The sequence below is a fragment of the Dermochelys coriacea genome, chromosome 8, assembly GCF_009764565.3.
Source record: "Dermochelys coriacea isolate rDerCor1 chromosome 8, rDerCor1.pri.v4, whole genome shotgun sequence".
Classification (NCBI taxonomy): Eukaryota; Metazoa; Chordata; order Testudines; family Dermochelyidae; genus Dermochelys; species Dermochelys coriacea.
Genome location: NC_050075.1, coordinates 97,929,887 through 97,945,905, shown reverse-complemented (window position 1 = coordinate 97,945,905; position 16,019 = coordinate 97,929,887). Strand labels below are relative to the sequence as shown.

At 40.7% G+C, this 16,019-nt stretch overlaps 1 protein-coding gene across 2 annotated transcripts in view; it reads left to right on the top strand.

The window, feature by feature from the left end:
- Positions 1-11,788, top strand: part of GPX7 (glutathione peroxidase 7) — a 34,264-nt gene extending 22,476 nt beyond the window's left edge. Inside the window, exons 2-4 of one of the 2 annotated variants that reach the window (XR_006273904.1) lie at positions 1,542-1,803; positions 6,262-6,594; positions 9,538-11,788. Coding sequence is in view for 1 of the 2 variants with exons in the window: in XM_038414771.2 (XP_038270699.1) it covers positions 1,542-1,803; positions 6,262-6,425 (426 nt within the window). In the remaining variant the exon portion in view is untranslated. Of the gene's footprint in view, positions 1-1,541; positions 1,804-6,261; positions 6,880-9,537 lie in introns of those variants that run through there. The other variant, XM_038414771.2, reaches the window with a different exon arrangement.
- Positions 11,789-16,019: the final 4,231 nt, after the last annotated feature.

Sequence of the window (16,019 nt, the reverse complement as noted above, 5' to 3'; positions counted from 1 at the left end):
ACATGAAGTCTGAGTTCATGTACAGATCAGGAAAGAAACACATGGACAAATTCTGCTTTCAGTAGCCCCATGGAAATCAGTGAGATTAAAAGTAGAATTTAGCTCCATGGGCAGATGTGGCCATGGTTGGTGTAAACATTTGTGACTCAGCTGATTTCAGCAGAGTTGGATCTGCTTACACCCAGACTGACTCTGGCTCCACAAGTCCTAACTTTGAACCCCAATCCCAAACCAGGATAGTCAGTGGTGAAACTCCTGTTCATGTCAATGGGAGCAGGATCAAACTTTCTTATTCAAACATGTAAAAAGGGTGTAAGAGCTTCATTTCAGTGGGCCACGATATTCTCTTTACCTCTATGGCATATTTGAGATCTACACACACACAAACACACACACACACAGACTGAGGGAATGCTTCCCACATGACCTCATTTCTCCCCTCCTCACTCTTGCAGGTGCACCATTGGTATGTGGCTCTACTGAGGTTTGGGGACAGGCACCACTATCTTGCTCTGTCTCCAGATTCTGTGGAGGGTGCTTCCTGATGTTAGGGATCTGTCTGTAGAGCACTGTGTGTAAGGTACATCAGGCCTGGGGAAGGTCCCCACCATGGATCCTTTGCAGAATCTGCTTAACAATGATTACAGCTTGAGGCTGTGCTATTGTTCAAGTGAAGCCCTACTATGCTGCACACACTCCCACCAGCAGGGCTCCAAAGGCAGTGGCATGTGGGAGAAGTGTTGTAGTCCACAGAACGTACATTTATAACAATGTAATTGTTTGTAATACAATAGTCCAGAAGCTCAAGAATGATGGAAGATGAAGTCAGAAAAATTCCAACTGGAAAAAGGATTCATATTTTTAAGGCTACTTAACTACTGAGGCAGCTTCCCAAGGGAAGTGGTAAATTCTCAACCACTTGGAGTCTTTAATGGAGACTGGGTGGCTTTCTGAAAGATAACCACAAGTTAGTGGGCTTGATGCAGTAATCACAGAGTGAAGTTTATGTCCCATGTTATGTTGGTCAAGCTATATTATCATGATGGCCCCTCTAGCCTTAAGTGCATCAGTTGATTCAGCATCAAGGCTGTGAGAGTGAAGATGTTGCACATCTAAAAACATTTGAAAGACCTACAATAATTAATATGCACCAAACAACCTCATCTGAACAGTCATTTCTTTACATGTGCTGGATTGTTTATACTATAATGAAGGTTTAGAAAATGCCAAGGAGACAGGACAGACAAGATGCTGGTTTTTCTGAAAACAGAATTAATACCCCCAAGGAATTTAGGATGTATTTTCTCAACATGGATGCTACATCTGACTTCAATAAAGTGAATATTAAAAACTAAGTCTCCCTAAATAATCAAAAGAATTTGAAACATTTTCAAACAGTAGCAAGATGCTCAATCCCAGTTCACTGAAGATTCTCAACCTGGATATTTTTATTCTGCTGAGAATGATCTGCGGTCAAACCTCCTTGGGGGAAGCTCATGTCAAACAGAGATATGCAGTGTGTTTTAATCTCTTGTGTTTAGGTATCTCTGGTCGTCAATGTTGCAAGTGAGTGCGGATTTACAGATAGCCACTACAAAGCTCTACAACAATTACAGAGAGACCTTGGCCCGCATCATTTTAATGTGCTGGCATTCCCATGTAATCAATTTGGGCAGCAAGAGCCAGACAGTAATAAAGAAATTGAGAGCTTTGCCCGAAAGACTTATGGTGCCTCCTTTCCTATGTTCAGCAAAACTGCCGTCACAGGTGCTGGTGCTAATGCTGCCTTCAAATATTTAATTGGTGAGTAATATCTAGAGAAGCTATATTTAAGGAGGTAAGTCGCTGGCATTGAATTCATCTGATCTGGCAAGACTTTTGTAAGGATTATTTATAGTGTTCATGATAGCAAATGCGCCTGTTATGATGATTTCACATACACATTTATTAAATATCCCTATCTAATGCCTATCCAAATAGGGATTCAGAATGTCTAGAAATACAAATTTTGTGTACATGGGAGTATAATACATTCCCTCTGTACCTGATCACAGGGTCATGAACGTGGGCAGTTGTGCTTGGTTTTCTCCACTTAGCAACCATTCCTCCAGAGCATTTGTGTCAGGACACATCAGGGGCTGCCACAGGCCAGATTTGATCAGATGCATTAGCAGAGCTGTAGGGTAAGAGAAGGCAAAATGTCCTCAGTATCTATCCAAACCCCTCACTTTCACAGGCTTTGCATTCACTCACAAAACAGTGCAACCAGGTGCCGATAGAGATTTCCTGGAAAAATTCCTTCCATGTTCCTCACCAGGAATATGGAACAACCAAATTGTAAAACCCATCCAGCTATTTGTACAAGAACCAATGCATGCTAGGATAGGAGTCTTTGGGAGTTTTTGTTGGTTCCTGGCAGACAGCTAACAAGCCTTCAATAAATCAGGTTATTCTTATCTAAAGACTATATTTTTCTGCATTGGTTGAATGCTCCAAACACTATTCATATACTGAACTGAAACTGGAATCTTCATCCAATTTTTTAGGAAATGAGATAAATCTAATCAAACCCACCATCACATGACAGCACACTGAGTCTCACCTCCTCTACCCAGCAACAGTGTTCCTCCCACACTCTCCCATGGACTTACAGCACAGTTGTTTGTACTACTTTTGGCTGTTACATGCAGTCTTCCAGAGCTGACATTCCTGCAGGTGAAGCTTTCCCATGCTCTTCTTGTAGAGTTTAAGGCCAGAAGGGACTACCAGAGCATCTAGTCTGACCTCCTGTACATCACAGGCCACCAACTCCAACCAGCATCCACAAACTAAACCCAACAATTAAAATTAGACCAGAGTATTACAACCCCCAGGAGACTAGACTATTATGTACCACAGGCAGAGAATAGGAGGGACCAAGGTGCACTAATGCATGAGTCCCCAGCAGTGACAACAGCATGATTGAGATCTAGCCAGGTAATCCCGGTAAGTAACCCACACCCACAGCTGCAGAGGAAAGACCCCAAGGTCACTTCACACTCTTCCATTTCTGGTTCACCAGGTAGGATTGCTGCTGTGATGGGTTGGGTCACAAACTCCCTCAAGACGGTCACTAGATGTGCTGGGATACCACTGAGAACAAACCCCCCTGCCAGAAAAGGCTTCCCTCTGCTTCCCCACACCAGTCAGCTTCAGCACAGACCAGGAGATTGGGCCACACATCCCTGCAGTTCACAGAAACTAAGATCCACTTAGCCCAGGGACTTTTCCAGCACCTAGTATTCAGTCTTTCTGGGAGCCTAAACCCTGAATAAATCCATTTTACTCTGTATAAAGCTTATACATGGTAAACTCATAAATGGTCCAACCCTTATAACATGGATAGAGAGATATGCACAGCTGTTTGCTCCCCCAGGTATTAATCACTTACTCTGAGTTAAATAATAAACAAAAGTGAGTTTATTAAGTATAAAAAATAGGATTTAAGTGGTTCTAAGTAATAACAGACAAAACAAAGTAAGTTACCAAGCAAAATAAAACAGAACATGCCAGTCTAAGCCTAATGCATTGAGAAACTGAATATAGGTAAATCTCACCCTCAGAGATGTTCCAATAAGCTTCTTTCACAGACTAGACACCTTCCTAGTTTGGGCCCAATCCTTTTCAGACCAACGTTGTAGTTTATGGCCTGGGACTAGCAATCACTCAAACCCCCCCAGTTATAGTCCTTTGTCCCAGTTTCTTTCAGGCATCTCTTTGGGGTGGAGAGGCCATCTCTTGAGCCAGCTGAAGACAAAATGGAGAGGCTTCCAGGGCCTTTTATATTCTTTCGTGTGGGTGGAAACACCTTTGTTCTTCTGTGCAAAATCACAGCAACAAGATGGAGTTTGTAGCCACCTGGGCAAATCACATGTCCATGGATTCAGCTTTTTGCAGGCCAATGCCATTGTTTACATGTTAGTTTGAACGTTCCCAGGAAAGCTCAGATGTGGATTGGCGTCTCCCAAAGTCCATTGTCAGTTAAGTGTTTCTTGATTGGGCACTTACTCAGAATAGTCCTTTCTCAAGAAGCTGACCAAATGCTTCACTGATGCTACTTAGAAACAAACACATTGAGATACAAGTACATAACCAATATTCATAACTTCAAATACAAAAATGATACACGCATACAGACAGCATAATCATAACCAGCAAATTACAACCTTTGCATAGACACCTTACTTGACCTCCTTTATACAAGATTTGGTGCAACTGTAGGACCTTGGTTGCAACAATGATCTATACAGTCACAGTTCATGTCAATAATGTCTCAGCTGCCACTTGCATATCACATGTAGATTGCAAATTTCATCCTTCCCCAATGCTCCACATGTAGCATGAGGCTGTGAGAGTGGTACAGTCACCACTGCAACGTGAAAAGACAGTCACCAGCATAAGCCTGGTAGTGCACTGTGACAGGAAACACTCATCTCTCTGCTCCCACCACCCCTTTTCAGCAGTTAACCTCATCAGGTAGGTCTTCACTTGTCCAGCTCTCTGGCCAAGTGACATACAGTCAATGTACATTAACAAACCCCTTCCAGGATAAGAGGTCCAAACAGGGCCTGTCCCTGTGCCCTTGTTAAAATCTTTAGCCATGTTTCTGTGCTCAGTCCTCAGCCCCTTCTAGGTTGGTTTGAAGACCGTGCCTGCCCTGGTATAGAACAGTACCTCTGGGGCTTTCTCCCTGGAGACTCTTTGCCATAACAATTCTTATTGCCCCAACTGGGTCACTCCTTCAAGTTCAGCTCCCTTCCAGGGGACAGGAGTAACAAAGTTCAACATATGATTGGCCCTCTGCGGGGTCTTCAGCTATTCTTGAGTCCTTTAAGTTCCATCCCTGGGCTTGGGCTACTAAACAAAATATGCCCCCTTCTCAGGGCATTGGCCACTTTGCCAGTGGCAGGATCCAGGCCTATCCACTAACTAGGTCCCAACCCAGGGACCCTAAAAATAGCAGCTACACACTGCTTCCTTTAATAGTTGCTGCTGCTATTCCCCAGGCTGCTTCCCAAATAGCCCTTTCCTCTTCACCATTACCTCAGGGCTGAAGTTCTCTACTCTTCTCCTGCATTACCAAATGCCATTTCCACCAGAACCCATCTTTTGTGTCTCACTTGAGTTCTAGCAAGGAATACCCTTCCTTACTCCTCTGGTCCCAGTCAGGGACAGCACCGCATACAGCCCCTACAGCTCCTTTTGTCTGAGCCTGCTGTGCTCTGATTGGCTGCTTCCCTGCTCCTTTTCTGGGGAAGGGTGTGGAAGGACCATGAGGTCTCCAGCAGGGGGCCTCAAAGGGTCTGGTACACCTTGTCACATGCACCTTGGCAATCTGTCTGATTCCACATGGGGGTTTGGCCCAGAAGTGGCAAGAGATATAACCTTGTCACAGATGAAGCATGTATAGCTCTGGACCTGCACGTTCTGTGCTCCTATCTTATGATCTCACATTTCTGGGCAGAAACTCCTGCCCTTATTCTAAAATGCATTCCTGAACTTTTTCATTTCATAAAATAGAATCATAGAGGTTAGAGCTATGGGAAAACCTGTTAGGTCATTCAGAGAATAACCCAATTTCTAACTAATGAGGGTTAGGAAGAAACTTCTCCTAGGGGTAGGTTATTCCATTATTTCCTACTGCAGAGTTTCTTGAAACATTCCTCTGAAGCATCTGGTAATGGCTACTATCGGAGATAGCCTACTGGACTAGATGAACCATTAGTCTGCTCTAATATGGATGTTCCTAAGTACATCTCCCTGCCAGTGCATGATTATTCCAAATAGTATATTTTCTGGTTTCAGAGTAGCAGCCGTGTTAGTCTGTATTCGCAAAAAGAAAAGGAGTACTTGTGGCACCTTAGAGACTAACAAATTTATTTGAGCATAAGCTTTCGTGAACTACAGCTCAGCTCATGAAAGCTTATGCTCAAATAAATTTGTTAGTCTCTAAGGTGCCATAAGTACTCCTTATATTTTCTGGTGCTATCTCCCGTCTATATGTCTTAAGGATTGGGCTTCTACTAGTTCCCATGGTAGACTATTCCACAGTCTAATATATCTCCCTGTCAGGAAATCCTTCCTGATAATCAACCTAATGTTTTCCCCTTGATGTTATGTACTTTCTTTCCTTAAGGTGCTAATTAACACATCATCATACTCAAATGTCAGGAACTGGTTCTTTTATTTTCTCTTCTGTTTGTATTTTTTTTTCTTTCACAGAATCCACAGGAGAAGAACCAACCTGGAACTTCTGGAAGTACCTGATAGCCCCTAATGGGAAAGTAGTAAAGGCTTGGGACTCAACTGTCACTATAGAAGAAATAAAACCTTACATCACTGAGCTTGTGAGGAAAATCATCCTGAAGCAGAAAGAAGAACTGTGACTTTCAAAAGTCCCATCATGTCTATTATACCTTGATTAATAATTAGGACTGTAATTTGACTGTTTGCATTCCAAAAGAGGAAATAGAGGGACAGGAAATCGTTATGACTAATTGAAGTTTTCCCCATCATCCTAAGAATACAGGAAACAATAACTGAATGTGGTAAAAGGTGATTTAACTTAAGTTTGTGCTACAAAGTTAATGAATTTAATATGTGCCTTCTTGGAAAGAAAATTATCAGCCATTTGTTCATTTTACTATCTCAAATCATCAATTGTTGATGGTATTATGAAGAGCCAGTTAGGATCTTTTTGGCAGCCAGGTTCAGTTCAGCTAGAATTTCCTTAGAGAGACCTTACTAGCAACTGATTTTGACCATGAATTTCATTTAAAAATGCAACCCAAAGTAGAAGAGTGCACTCAACATAGTATGGATGCAGTTATAAGGGGCAGGCAAAAATAGGTTTCCTCAAAGCAAACACTCTTATAATGACATGTGTCTGCTTAGTTATAAAGAACAGACACTTCACTTTCTTTATTTGTATCATGGGTAACTGGGGGAGAAGGGCATGGAGAGGCCTCATCTATAGAACTGAAATAAAAGACAAAATTTCCTACAAAAAGATTCTCCATAAGTTGTGTGAACTGTCTTTAAATTCTTTGTTTAAAAAAGAGTTACTGAGTGACATTAGTAAAGTCTGTATAATTAATTTGAACATCTATAGGGCCAGATTCTCCTCTGGCTAAATCAGTTTAGCACCATTAAAATCAATGAGCTAAGATGATTTATCCCAGCTGAGAATCTACCCCATTGTTAAGTTTCTTTTTTCAAAAAGGTTTTTGTATGATGCTTCATGTTTTGGGAGAAAGAACAGTACTCATTCTGAGTCAGAGTTAAGGTGGTTTTGAAATCTGCTGGCACCATCTGAATAATGTGTTTGTTTTTTGGGCAATGTAAGATTAATTATGTCCTTGATTATTCAGTTTTAAGTGCTTTGTTTTGATAAATGATGTGATAGCCAAGTCCTCTGATATCACCCAGAAACTTTAATTATTTTTAAAATGTAGCCAAATGTAAGACAGCATTTTTAAACTTTTAAATAAATGGGATTGGACAGATTATTATATTAAAGGAATTAGTGGTGCTGTCCAAGTTTAATGGCTTCTGCAGAGCCCTGCCTCATTCAAAGCACATCTGACAAAAGCACACACATTTACCATTGGGCTGCTCTAGTGTTTGATCTGCTGTCCTAGGTCCCCTGTGGAACCTGGGAAGCAGAGAATAATCATATAAATATAGAAACATGTTCCCAATGTACCCAGTTGCACACGCTAAAAAAATAAATAAATACATGTTCTTGGTACTCTTTGCAGGTGGTGGTGGTGGTTTTGTGTTTGTGGGGAGGCGAGGGAGCACGAGGTGGATTAGAGCAGGCCTGGCATTGTCTGTACCAGCTGGTGAGGCTCTTTATGTAGGGTATATTCTCAGGGGATTGTTTCTGCCAAAGCAGCAAAAAGGGACCTTAGTATAACAGAGAATTACATACCAGTACAGTATAAGGGGGCTACAGCATAATAAAAAAATGAGACTCCTCAATCACTCAGTTCCTCAGTCAGGAAAATGGACCTGTACCACATTCACCCTAGACCAAAGGGTGGATCATGCAGGAAGGAGAATCATTAAACCAGATCCTGATCTTTCCTTTAACTCTGGAAAGTAGCCTTGGCCAGTTCAGAGCTCCATGGTGAAAATATTCTCAGTCACTGTGATATTTTTTTCCTCAGTTTCACTGACAGAATCATGACAAGTGAACAAGTAATGGAAATTTCTTACGCATTTTACTGTTTTTGCTTTTGAAAACTGCCTCTTGTCTAAACCAATGTTAAAATCTATGTTCAGTTTATAATTCAAATCTTTTGGTGTAATGTGATTGCATTGGGCAGATCTAAGGATACAGAGAAACATTAGAAAATGCAAAATGTTCAAACTGGCGCCACTGAAAAATGGTTTAATCTCAAAAGGTACTTAATCAGTTTAATCAAAATGTACAGAAAACATTGCAGTTGCCAGTGAGCCTTAACCCTAATTATTTGAAAGCATAAAGATTTCTATCTTTCTTGGGGGATAGGGAGGTGAGTAATAGGGAGAGGAAGTGATTGTTACAAGGAAGATTAAATCCGCCTTAAAATTGGACTGTGATTGGAACCTTAAAAATGGCAATATTCTCCCCTCACTAATATAAAACTTCATAGGCCTATTCAGCTGAGATAAAAGCTCTATTACTTTAGCTCCAAAAATATGAGGCTACTACCACTTAAGTTAAAACAAAGATCTCTGTTAGCTGTCACCTACAGAAACACTCATAGGGTATCTTTTTTAGCATAGCCAACCAGTGGAGGGTAACATGTACTTGCACACATGGTGTCTACACTACACCGTTAACTGAGGCTCTTACTTAGGTTTTAGCCTTACCCCTCCCTGCCATCCATACAGAAAAACTTCTGAGCTGGGTTTGGAGGTGCTTTAAACCTAGGTTAGCTTACTCAGGTGTCGGGGGTTAGAGCTGAGGTTGGAGCCTGCCTATTTTGCAATGAGGACATAGGCAAAATCATTTAAATGCTGATAGTCCTCCAATGCCTTCCCATAGTTTTCCTCCAAAAGAATACACAAGTTCTCCCACAGTTGACAGGGAAAGAATCCTAGAGCATCTCAGCACAAAGAACCAAGGGGTACGCAATGCCTGTCAATTGTAGGATAACTTTTCTACCCTTTGAGGGGAACTGTGGGAAGGCACTGGAGGACTATCAGCACTAGATAGTAAAATAAGGCAATTATTTATAAAACAAGCTCTAGGGGCCAGCATGCTCCTAACCCTAGGATGCTTTAAAAAAGTATAACATTGCCCAGTTATAATATTGTTGACAGAGTAAAGCTGGTTTGTGCTGCATAGTGTTTTTAAAATGGTAAAACAATAAATTTTTTAGCATTTTGCATACACTGTAAACACTTTCCAAATGGCTGTTGCAATCATACACATTCATAATTATGCCAGTGTACTCCATTGGAATAAAGAGGTGTGTGTGTACCATGATGCCTCCTGTCTTGCAACAGAGTAAGGAGCAGATGAACGGATAGAGAGGAAAGGAGAGAAGCCAAAGTAATTGATGGTTCCTGGACTTGCACAGCTGCTGCTAGGGTCATGGATGCCTAGCAGGAGCAGTCCAAGAGGGTAGAAGCTGGAACTGCCTTGAGACTTGCAGAAAGGCCAGGGGAACTGGAACCTGAACTGTGTTTTCTACTGCATCAAGCAAGCTGACATCATCTGAGAAAATCTGATGAGTTTTAAAAATAAATAAGGAGAATAAACGGAAAAAAGTGTGTGTGTGTGTGGGAGGGAAGACAAATAAAGGAGATGGAGGGGGAGATCACAGCCCCAAGGCAGAAGGGCAAAGAATCTCTGAGCCAGCTGCAGTTGGAAATTGTGGAAATTTCCAGAATCAGGCACTATTGACGCTAATTAACATATTCAGTCCTACAAACAGATGTTAGACTAAAATGAAGGGTGTGGCTTACACCTATGCAAGCAAGGAAAATCAGTGCTAGTGGGCGTGGCACATAGATAGATGGGCATGTAGGAAGAAGAGAGCAGCAAACCCCTAGTTCTTTTCTATTATTCAGTCTATTGCTAAATGAGTCGTAGCACCTCAGGCAGTGACTTCATCACACCTCGCAAGTGAAGGAGAGTCAGGTGTGTCTGTTATGTGGCAGGGAGATCACCAAGGAGAATCCAGGGTAATGGAAGAAAAGAGATTAATGATTCAGTATGTGGCTCTCTTCCCTCTACATAAATACAGAAACAGTGTCCTAGCATGGTATTGGCAGGCATTATGCTGCTGGAAATACTGTCCTTTGGATGAGGTATATAACTGAGGCTCTGACTAGCACAGAGCACTCTTCATAATAATAGGAGCATTAGCCCCAGTGTCCTAGCCAAAGTTCAAGTGTGGTAATTAATACATTCTGGTTCCTTAAATTCCTCTTCACTTTTTGTCCTAAACTGGTGGCTAGTGATGCTGCACAGCGTTAAACAGCTGATGCAGTCCACCTTACTAGTGGCAACAGTTTAGCGGTCGATGAAATGAATACTATGTAAGCTAGTACATTTAAACACTGATCCAGTAAGGGACTTGAGCACATGAATGCTTACATTTAAGTTAACAGAAATAGTCATGTGGTGAGAGTTAAGCATATAACATTTTTAAATCCTTTGTTGGGCTGAAGTCATAGTTGGTAGAGCAAGTTTAGATATTTCAGGATGAATGGTGCTAGATAAATGTAAATCATAATTTTTTTATTAGGAGAGAAATCTGTCCTCTAGTCATTTGATATGATCTTGTCACTAGATAGACAAACCATAGATAACAAGCCAAATTGCAGTGGATTGTATTTGTTCTCTGAGGATTCAACAAGTGTGTAGATATCAGAAATTATTCCTTTGGCTTATGAATTCTAACACTGTTCAAGTCTGACAGGGATCTTCCCCAGGGCACCTCCTGGAAACTACGTAGAACCACTGAATGTGCCATGCTTAAATCTTATCTGCATTGCAACTTGCCTGTATTACAGAAAGATTTGGTATGTGTTAACAAACATACATTTCTGTGAATGGATAGCAATTGTCTAGGGCTTTAAGATTTATAGCATGCAGATCTGACAGATGTAGACTATCCCTGTAAGAAATACATCACATTAGTTTAACGTCTAAGATAAGTGATGAGATACATAACTGCACGTTATTATATGTCCCTGTATGGTATGACAGAGGAAGAAGAAATCACTTCAGAGACTGGTCTCACAGCCATTATTCAGACAAAATACCTGTTGACTTTAAGAGTTTTGCCTGAGTAGACATTGCAGAATCAGACCCACATAATACAAAAAATCTGTTTGCAAAGTGGGACTCGTACCCTGAAATATTTACAATGAAACAGGGGTTTAAACATGTATTTTTGTTTGTTTGTTTTGTTTTTTGGTAAGTGACAAGCTTTATGGGTCTGGTTCATCTCTGTGTTATTCCAGTTTTATGCTGGGATCATTCCATTTTCATAAATGGAATGACACTGGTATAATGCTGGAATAACGCAATGGTGAGTAACGCCTAATGTGACTTTGTTGGGTGGTACCTAATGCACCATTGACAACATATTAGCTCATTGCTCAACAACTGGCTGAATGTGGTCCAAATTACTAAATACAGACATCCATTTGTTCAAATGGACTGAGTTTTATGGTAAACTACAGTCAACTCTTGGATCAGCCAAATAAATCTGTTTTTGTTGTTGTAAATTTGCTTATGTTTATTTATTTGTATTTTAAGGACATATAGAACAAATAAAACTTAGCAAGATTATGATTGAGTAATACACAAAAACAATTAAGTGTTTTCATCATGTTCTTAAATTGCTTGTTAAAAATGGAAGATGAGTTTGAGTACGTGACATTGGGTGATACAGAGTTAAGCTCTTTAGCTTATGCAGATAACATCATACAATTGTCAGATATGTTTGAATTAATTATGATCCTCCTGGAAAATTGGTGTAGTTGACTTGTATTTACAATAAATGCCAAGACGACGAAGTGGCTGTATCTTGGAAAAGGTGAAATGTAGCAGCAGTGAAATCATAGAACAAGTAAAATCCTAGGAAGCTTGATTGGTACTGATGGCTCTATCAAGGATGAGGCTAACAGGAGAAGTGCTTTAGCTACAAGTGCTGCATAAAAGTTGATGAGATTATGGACTGACAAAAACCTTCCATTTGGTTCCAAGGTGAAAGTTTCTCAAACCAGTGTACAAATGTTATTGTTCTGTGGTCTACCAGCAGATGCATTAAATGAAACAGACATCTGAAGGCTGGAGACAATAGAGATGAGAGTTCTTTGGAAGATGGCAGGTATAAAGTGAATGATTTTAAGATGAAGCAGTAAGGCGAGACAGATATGAAATTAGGATAAGGGATTGGCTGCAATCAAAAAGATTACCAAAGAAAATAATGCAAAGAAAATAATGCAAAGGCAACCAAGGTCAGAAGAGCTAGAGGCCAACCACCAACTAGATGTCAGGACATTGTACCCAGGGACGTGACCAGGCTGGGCTGAATGGAGGAACAAGCTATGTACAAGAATGATGGGCAATTCTATACAGCTCCTGTGTCTGTAAAGATGCTTTGGGATGAGAGAAAGCAGGTATTCTCAACAATATGGTACAAACAGATGCTAGAGTAGATATGTCAATGACAAATTATCCTAGGTGAAACTCAAAGCACTTTACAAAGGTGGATAAGTATCATTATCCTCATTTGGCAGATGGGGTAAATAAGATGGGGGCAACAAAGAGGATAGGGAATTTGCCCTAAATAACACAGGAAATCTGTGGTAGAGGAAAAATACAACACAAGGGGGAAGATTCTCAACTGGGTCTGAGCTCCAGTCAGACATTTTGAGGTGGGGCCCATAAAATAGTGGTGGTGGCTCCCTGATCCCAGGCCACCCAGCCCCAGCACACATAGAGCCAGAAGAGAGTAGTCTAACTTACGCCCATGAAGGATCGGACAATGTAGCTCTGCTGTGTCATGCCCTGCCCCTAGAATGCCCCTAACCTACCTCTTTCCCCCTATGCTGTGGTGGTTGGGGGTGGGGAATGGCAATTACAAGATGTGGCTAAACTTTCTCTGCTGGCTTTACACCGGTGGAGAGATCCCCTGCCCGAGGGTAATTGTCCACTAGCCATTTCCAGCCTGGAAAATCTGACCAAAGTTGACTAACTGCCAGTCTACTGTCTTATCCATTAGGCCATGCTGCCTTTTCTCAGAGTGTCAGAGATACCTGAACACAAGAAGTTCTCCAATAGCTAATCCCTGGAAAGGGAACATTCAGGGGATCACTATATTTTAGGTGAGCAGATGCGTGATTTACAGTGTGAGAGACAAATACAGCTAGATGAGTTTTAAGATACTGCTGGAAAATGCCTACTTTCTCACCCCTTTTCTTAGGAGGTGCACTTGCTAGAATTCTCTCCAAAAATTTAGACTAACAGTGCTCACAAAAGGACACTATTGCTCTGCATGATATCAGGTCACTTGGTTTCCATGCATGGTATGACAATGGCAGAGGAAAAAACTGATACTCCAGAATAATATAAAAGGCTAAAGTGCAATCATTTGCAGAACAGAAGAGATAGGCACTTTTCTGGTGCCAACATGTGCAGATCCAATGCTGTAAAACTGTTTTCTTTTCCCAGCAAGGGATCAAAGAAATCTTTGTTTCCTTGCAATTATAATTTTAGTTAAGTGATAAAGCATGACAGGGAGTGGTTACTGTGATAATAAGAAGCCCAATGCTCATTTCTTTCTTTTCCTCAGAGGTGTGACTCTTTCAACATAAAATAATTATACTTTTATTTGGGGAATGGCTATTGCAGATGAACTCTGTAATCCACACACTGTTCATCCAGTCCTTATAAACAGATATGCCACAGACTGCTCCTGAGATCCATGGACTTGTATAATGAATGGTAATTCCAAGTTTAAATTATAATCACTTTTTCTTGCCCTTTATTGTAGTCATATAATTTATTTTCATGGTTTATATTACCATTCGCATGCCAGGTACTTTACAAATATATCGATAGACAAGTTGCCACTAGATCTGGGTGGGAAATAGTTCTTCTGTCCTGTAGGAGTTTTCTGGGTTTTTCTCCATCCCGAATGGGGACAAAAACTGGAAATCTCAAAATTGTTTGTGAATTGATAATCCTAATATCTATCTATCTCTATCTGTTTATCTATCTGGATCAAGTCAGTCAAAACGTTTTATTTTAATCATTTCAAAATGTTTTGTTCTGATTTCAACAGGTCTTTTAGTATAAATGAACTAACATTTCAAAATGAAAAGTTATTTTGAATCAAAAAACAAAACTTATTACAAAGCTGTCGAAATGGGACATGATTACTGCAAAATTGCTTACTTTCCCATTTTTATCATACAATTATAAAATAAACTAATTGAAATATACATTTTGTACTTACATTTCAGCTTATAGTATAGAGCAGTATAAACAAATCATTGCCTATACGAAATTTTAGTTTGTACTGACTTCACTAGTGCTTTTTATGTAGCCTGTTGTAAAACTAGACAAATATCTATGTAAGTTGATGTACCCCCTGGAAGATCTCTGTGTACCCCTGACTGAGAACCACCAATTTAAGTGACTTGCCCAGTGTCACTGAGGTGACAATGGCAGAGCCAGGAATACAGCCTAGGACTTGTAGTTCCCAGTCCCCTGTTCTAATAACTAAGAACATATGTGTCCAAGAGATTACATATGTGCTCCTAAATTTAATGCTAAGTAGAGAAATCTGTATCACCTGTTGAGTTTTTGGGGACCCAGATCCTACAAATGCTTAGTACTGAGAGTAGCAGGTGTAGTGCTTACTTCCTTGGGACTCCTCACTATGCCTGATAGTCAGTGTTTGCAGGAGCAGACCCAAACACAACAGAGAAAGATGGAGGAGAGACGTTTTAAAATTATGTGAACCAATTTCTGTTTCTTGATCCCCATGCCTAACTGCCATTATTTGTTCTGGTTTTGGTTTACAATCCTTGCTTATTCTCAACCTCTCTCTAATGGTAATAGGATCTCAGAGGATAAGAAGGATTTCTGACATATTTCCACTGAAGAGTCTTCTGTGAGGGGGCAGGATGTGTGCATGCGTGAAGAATGGAATGGAATTGTTTTCTACCTTGGTTCCAGAAGGTAGGATCAGGCTTGGTTCTAATAAAGTGAAGTGGTCCTAATTTGGTGGTGTGGTTCTGACATGGTTCTAGAAGAGTGGGTTGGTCACATTCTTTGACTCCATAAGACCAAATGAGAACCACCTCACCCTGCCAATGCAAGCCTTTTTCATGTCATTGTCTGGAACCAAGCCGGGAGCATTCTATAAAGCTAGATCTAGTCCAGTTTGACAGTTACTTCCCAGGAGTGTGTACTTAGACACCCCAAATCTGCATTAAATATATACTCTCTGTAAGTGATCCTGGCCTGTGCCACTGAGAATCTCATAGCATGAGCATCCCCATTCTCATAGTTCAGTCTGTTTACTTCAATTTATATTCTATTAAAATTTCATGTATAAGCACATTAATATTTATTGAAAGCTTCCCACAGGGAGCTGTGTTCTTTAATAATCTATTGTGAAGTATAGTAGAAGGGGCCCAATCCTGTTAGATGCTGTCACCTCCCATTTGGGGGCTCAGTCCTTTGCAGGACACATGCAACACCTCATAGGCCCTGGGCCTGAAATAAACTAGCAGTGCATTCATAACAGGTGATGCAGATTTCTGCATTCGGTTTCCATGTTTGGGGCATATATGTGAATTCTTGGACATCACACTCACAGTGGTTAGAGAAGGGCATTAGGTTCTATGATGCCTAGACTCCATTCTTGGCTTTGTCACTGTCCCCTTCCTGATAATAAGCTAGTCAATGAATTAATCTGTGACTCAGTTTCCTAATCTGTAAAATGGAAATAATAATA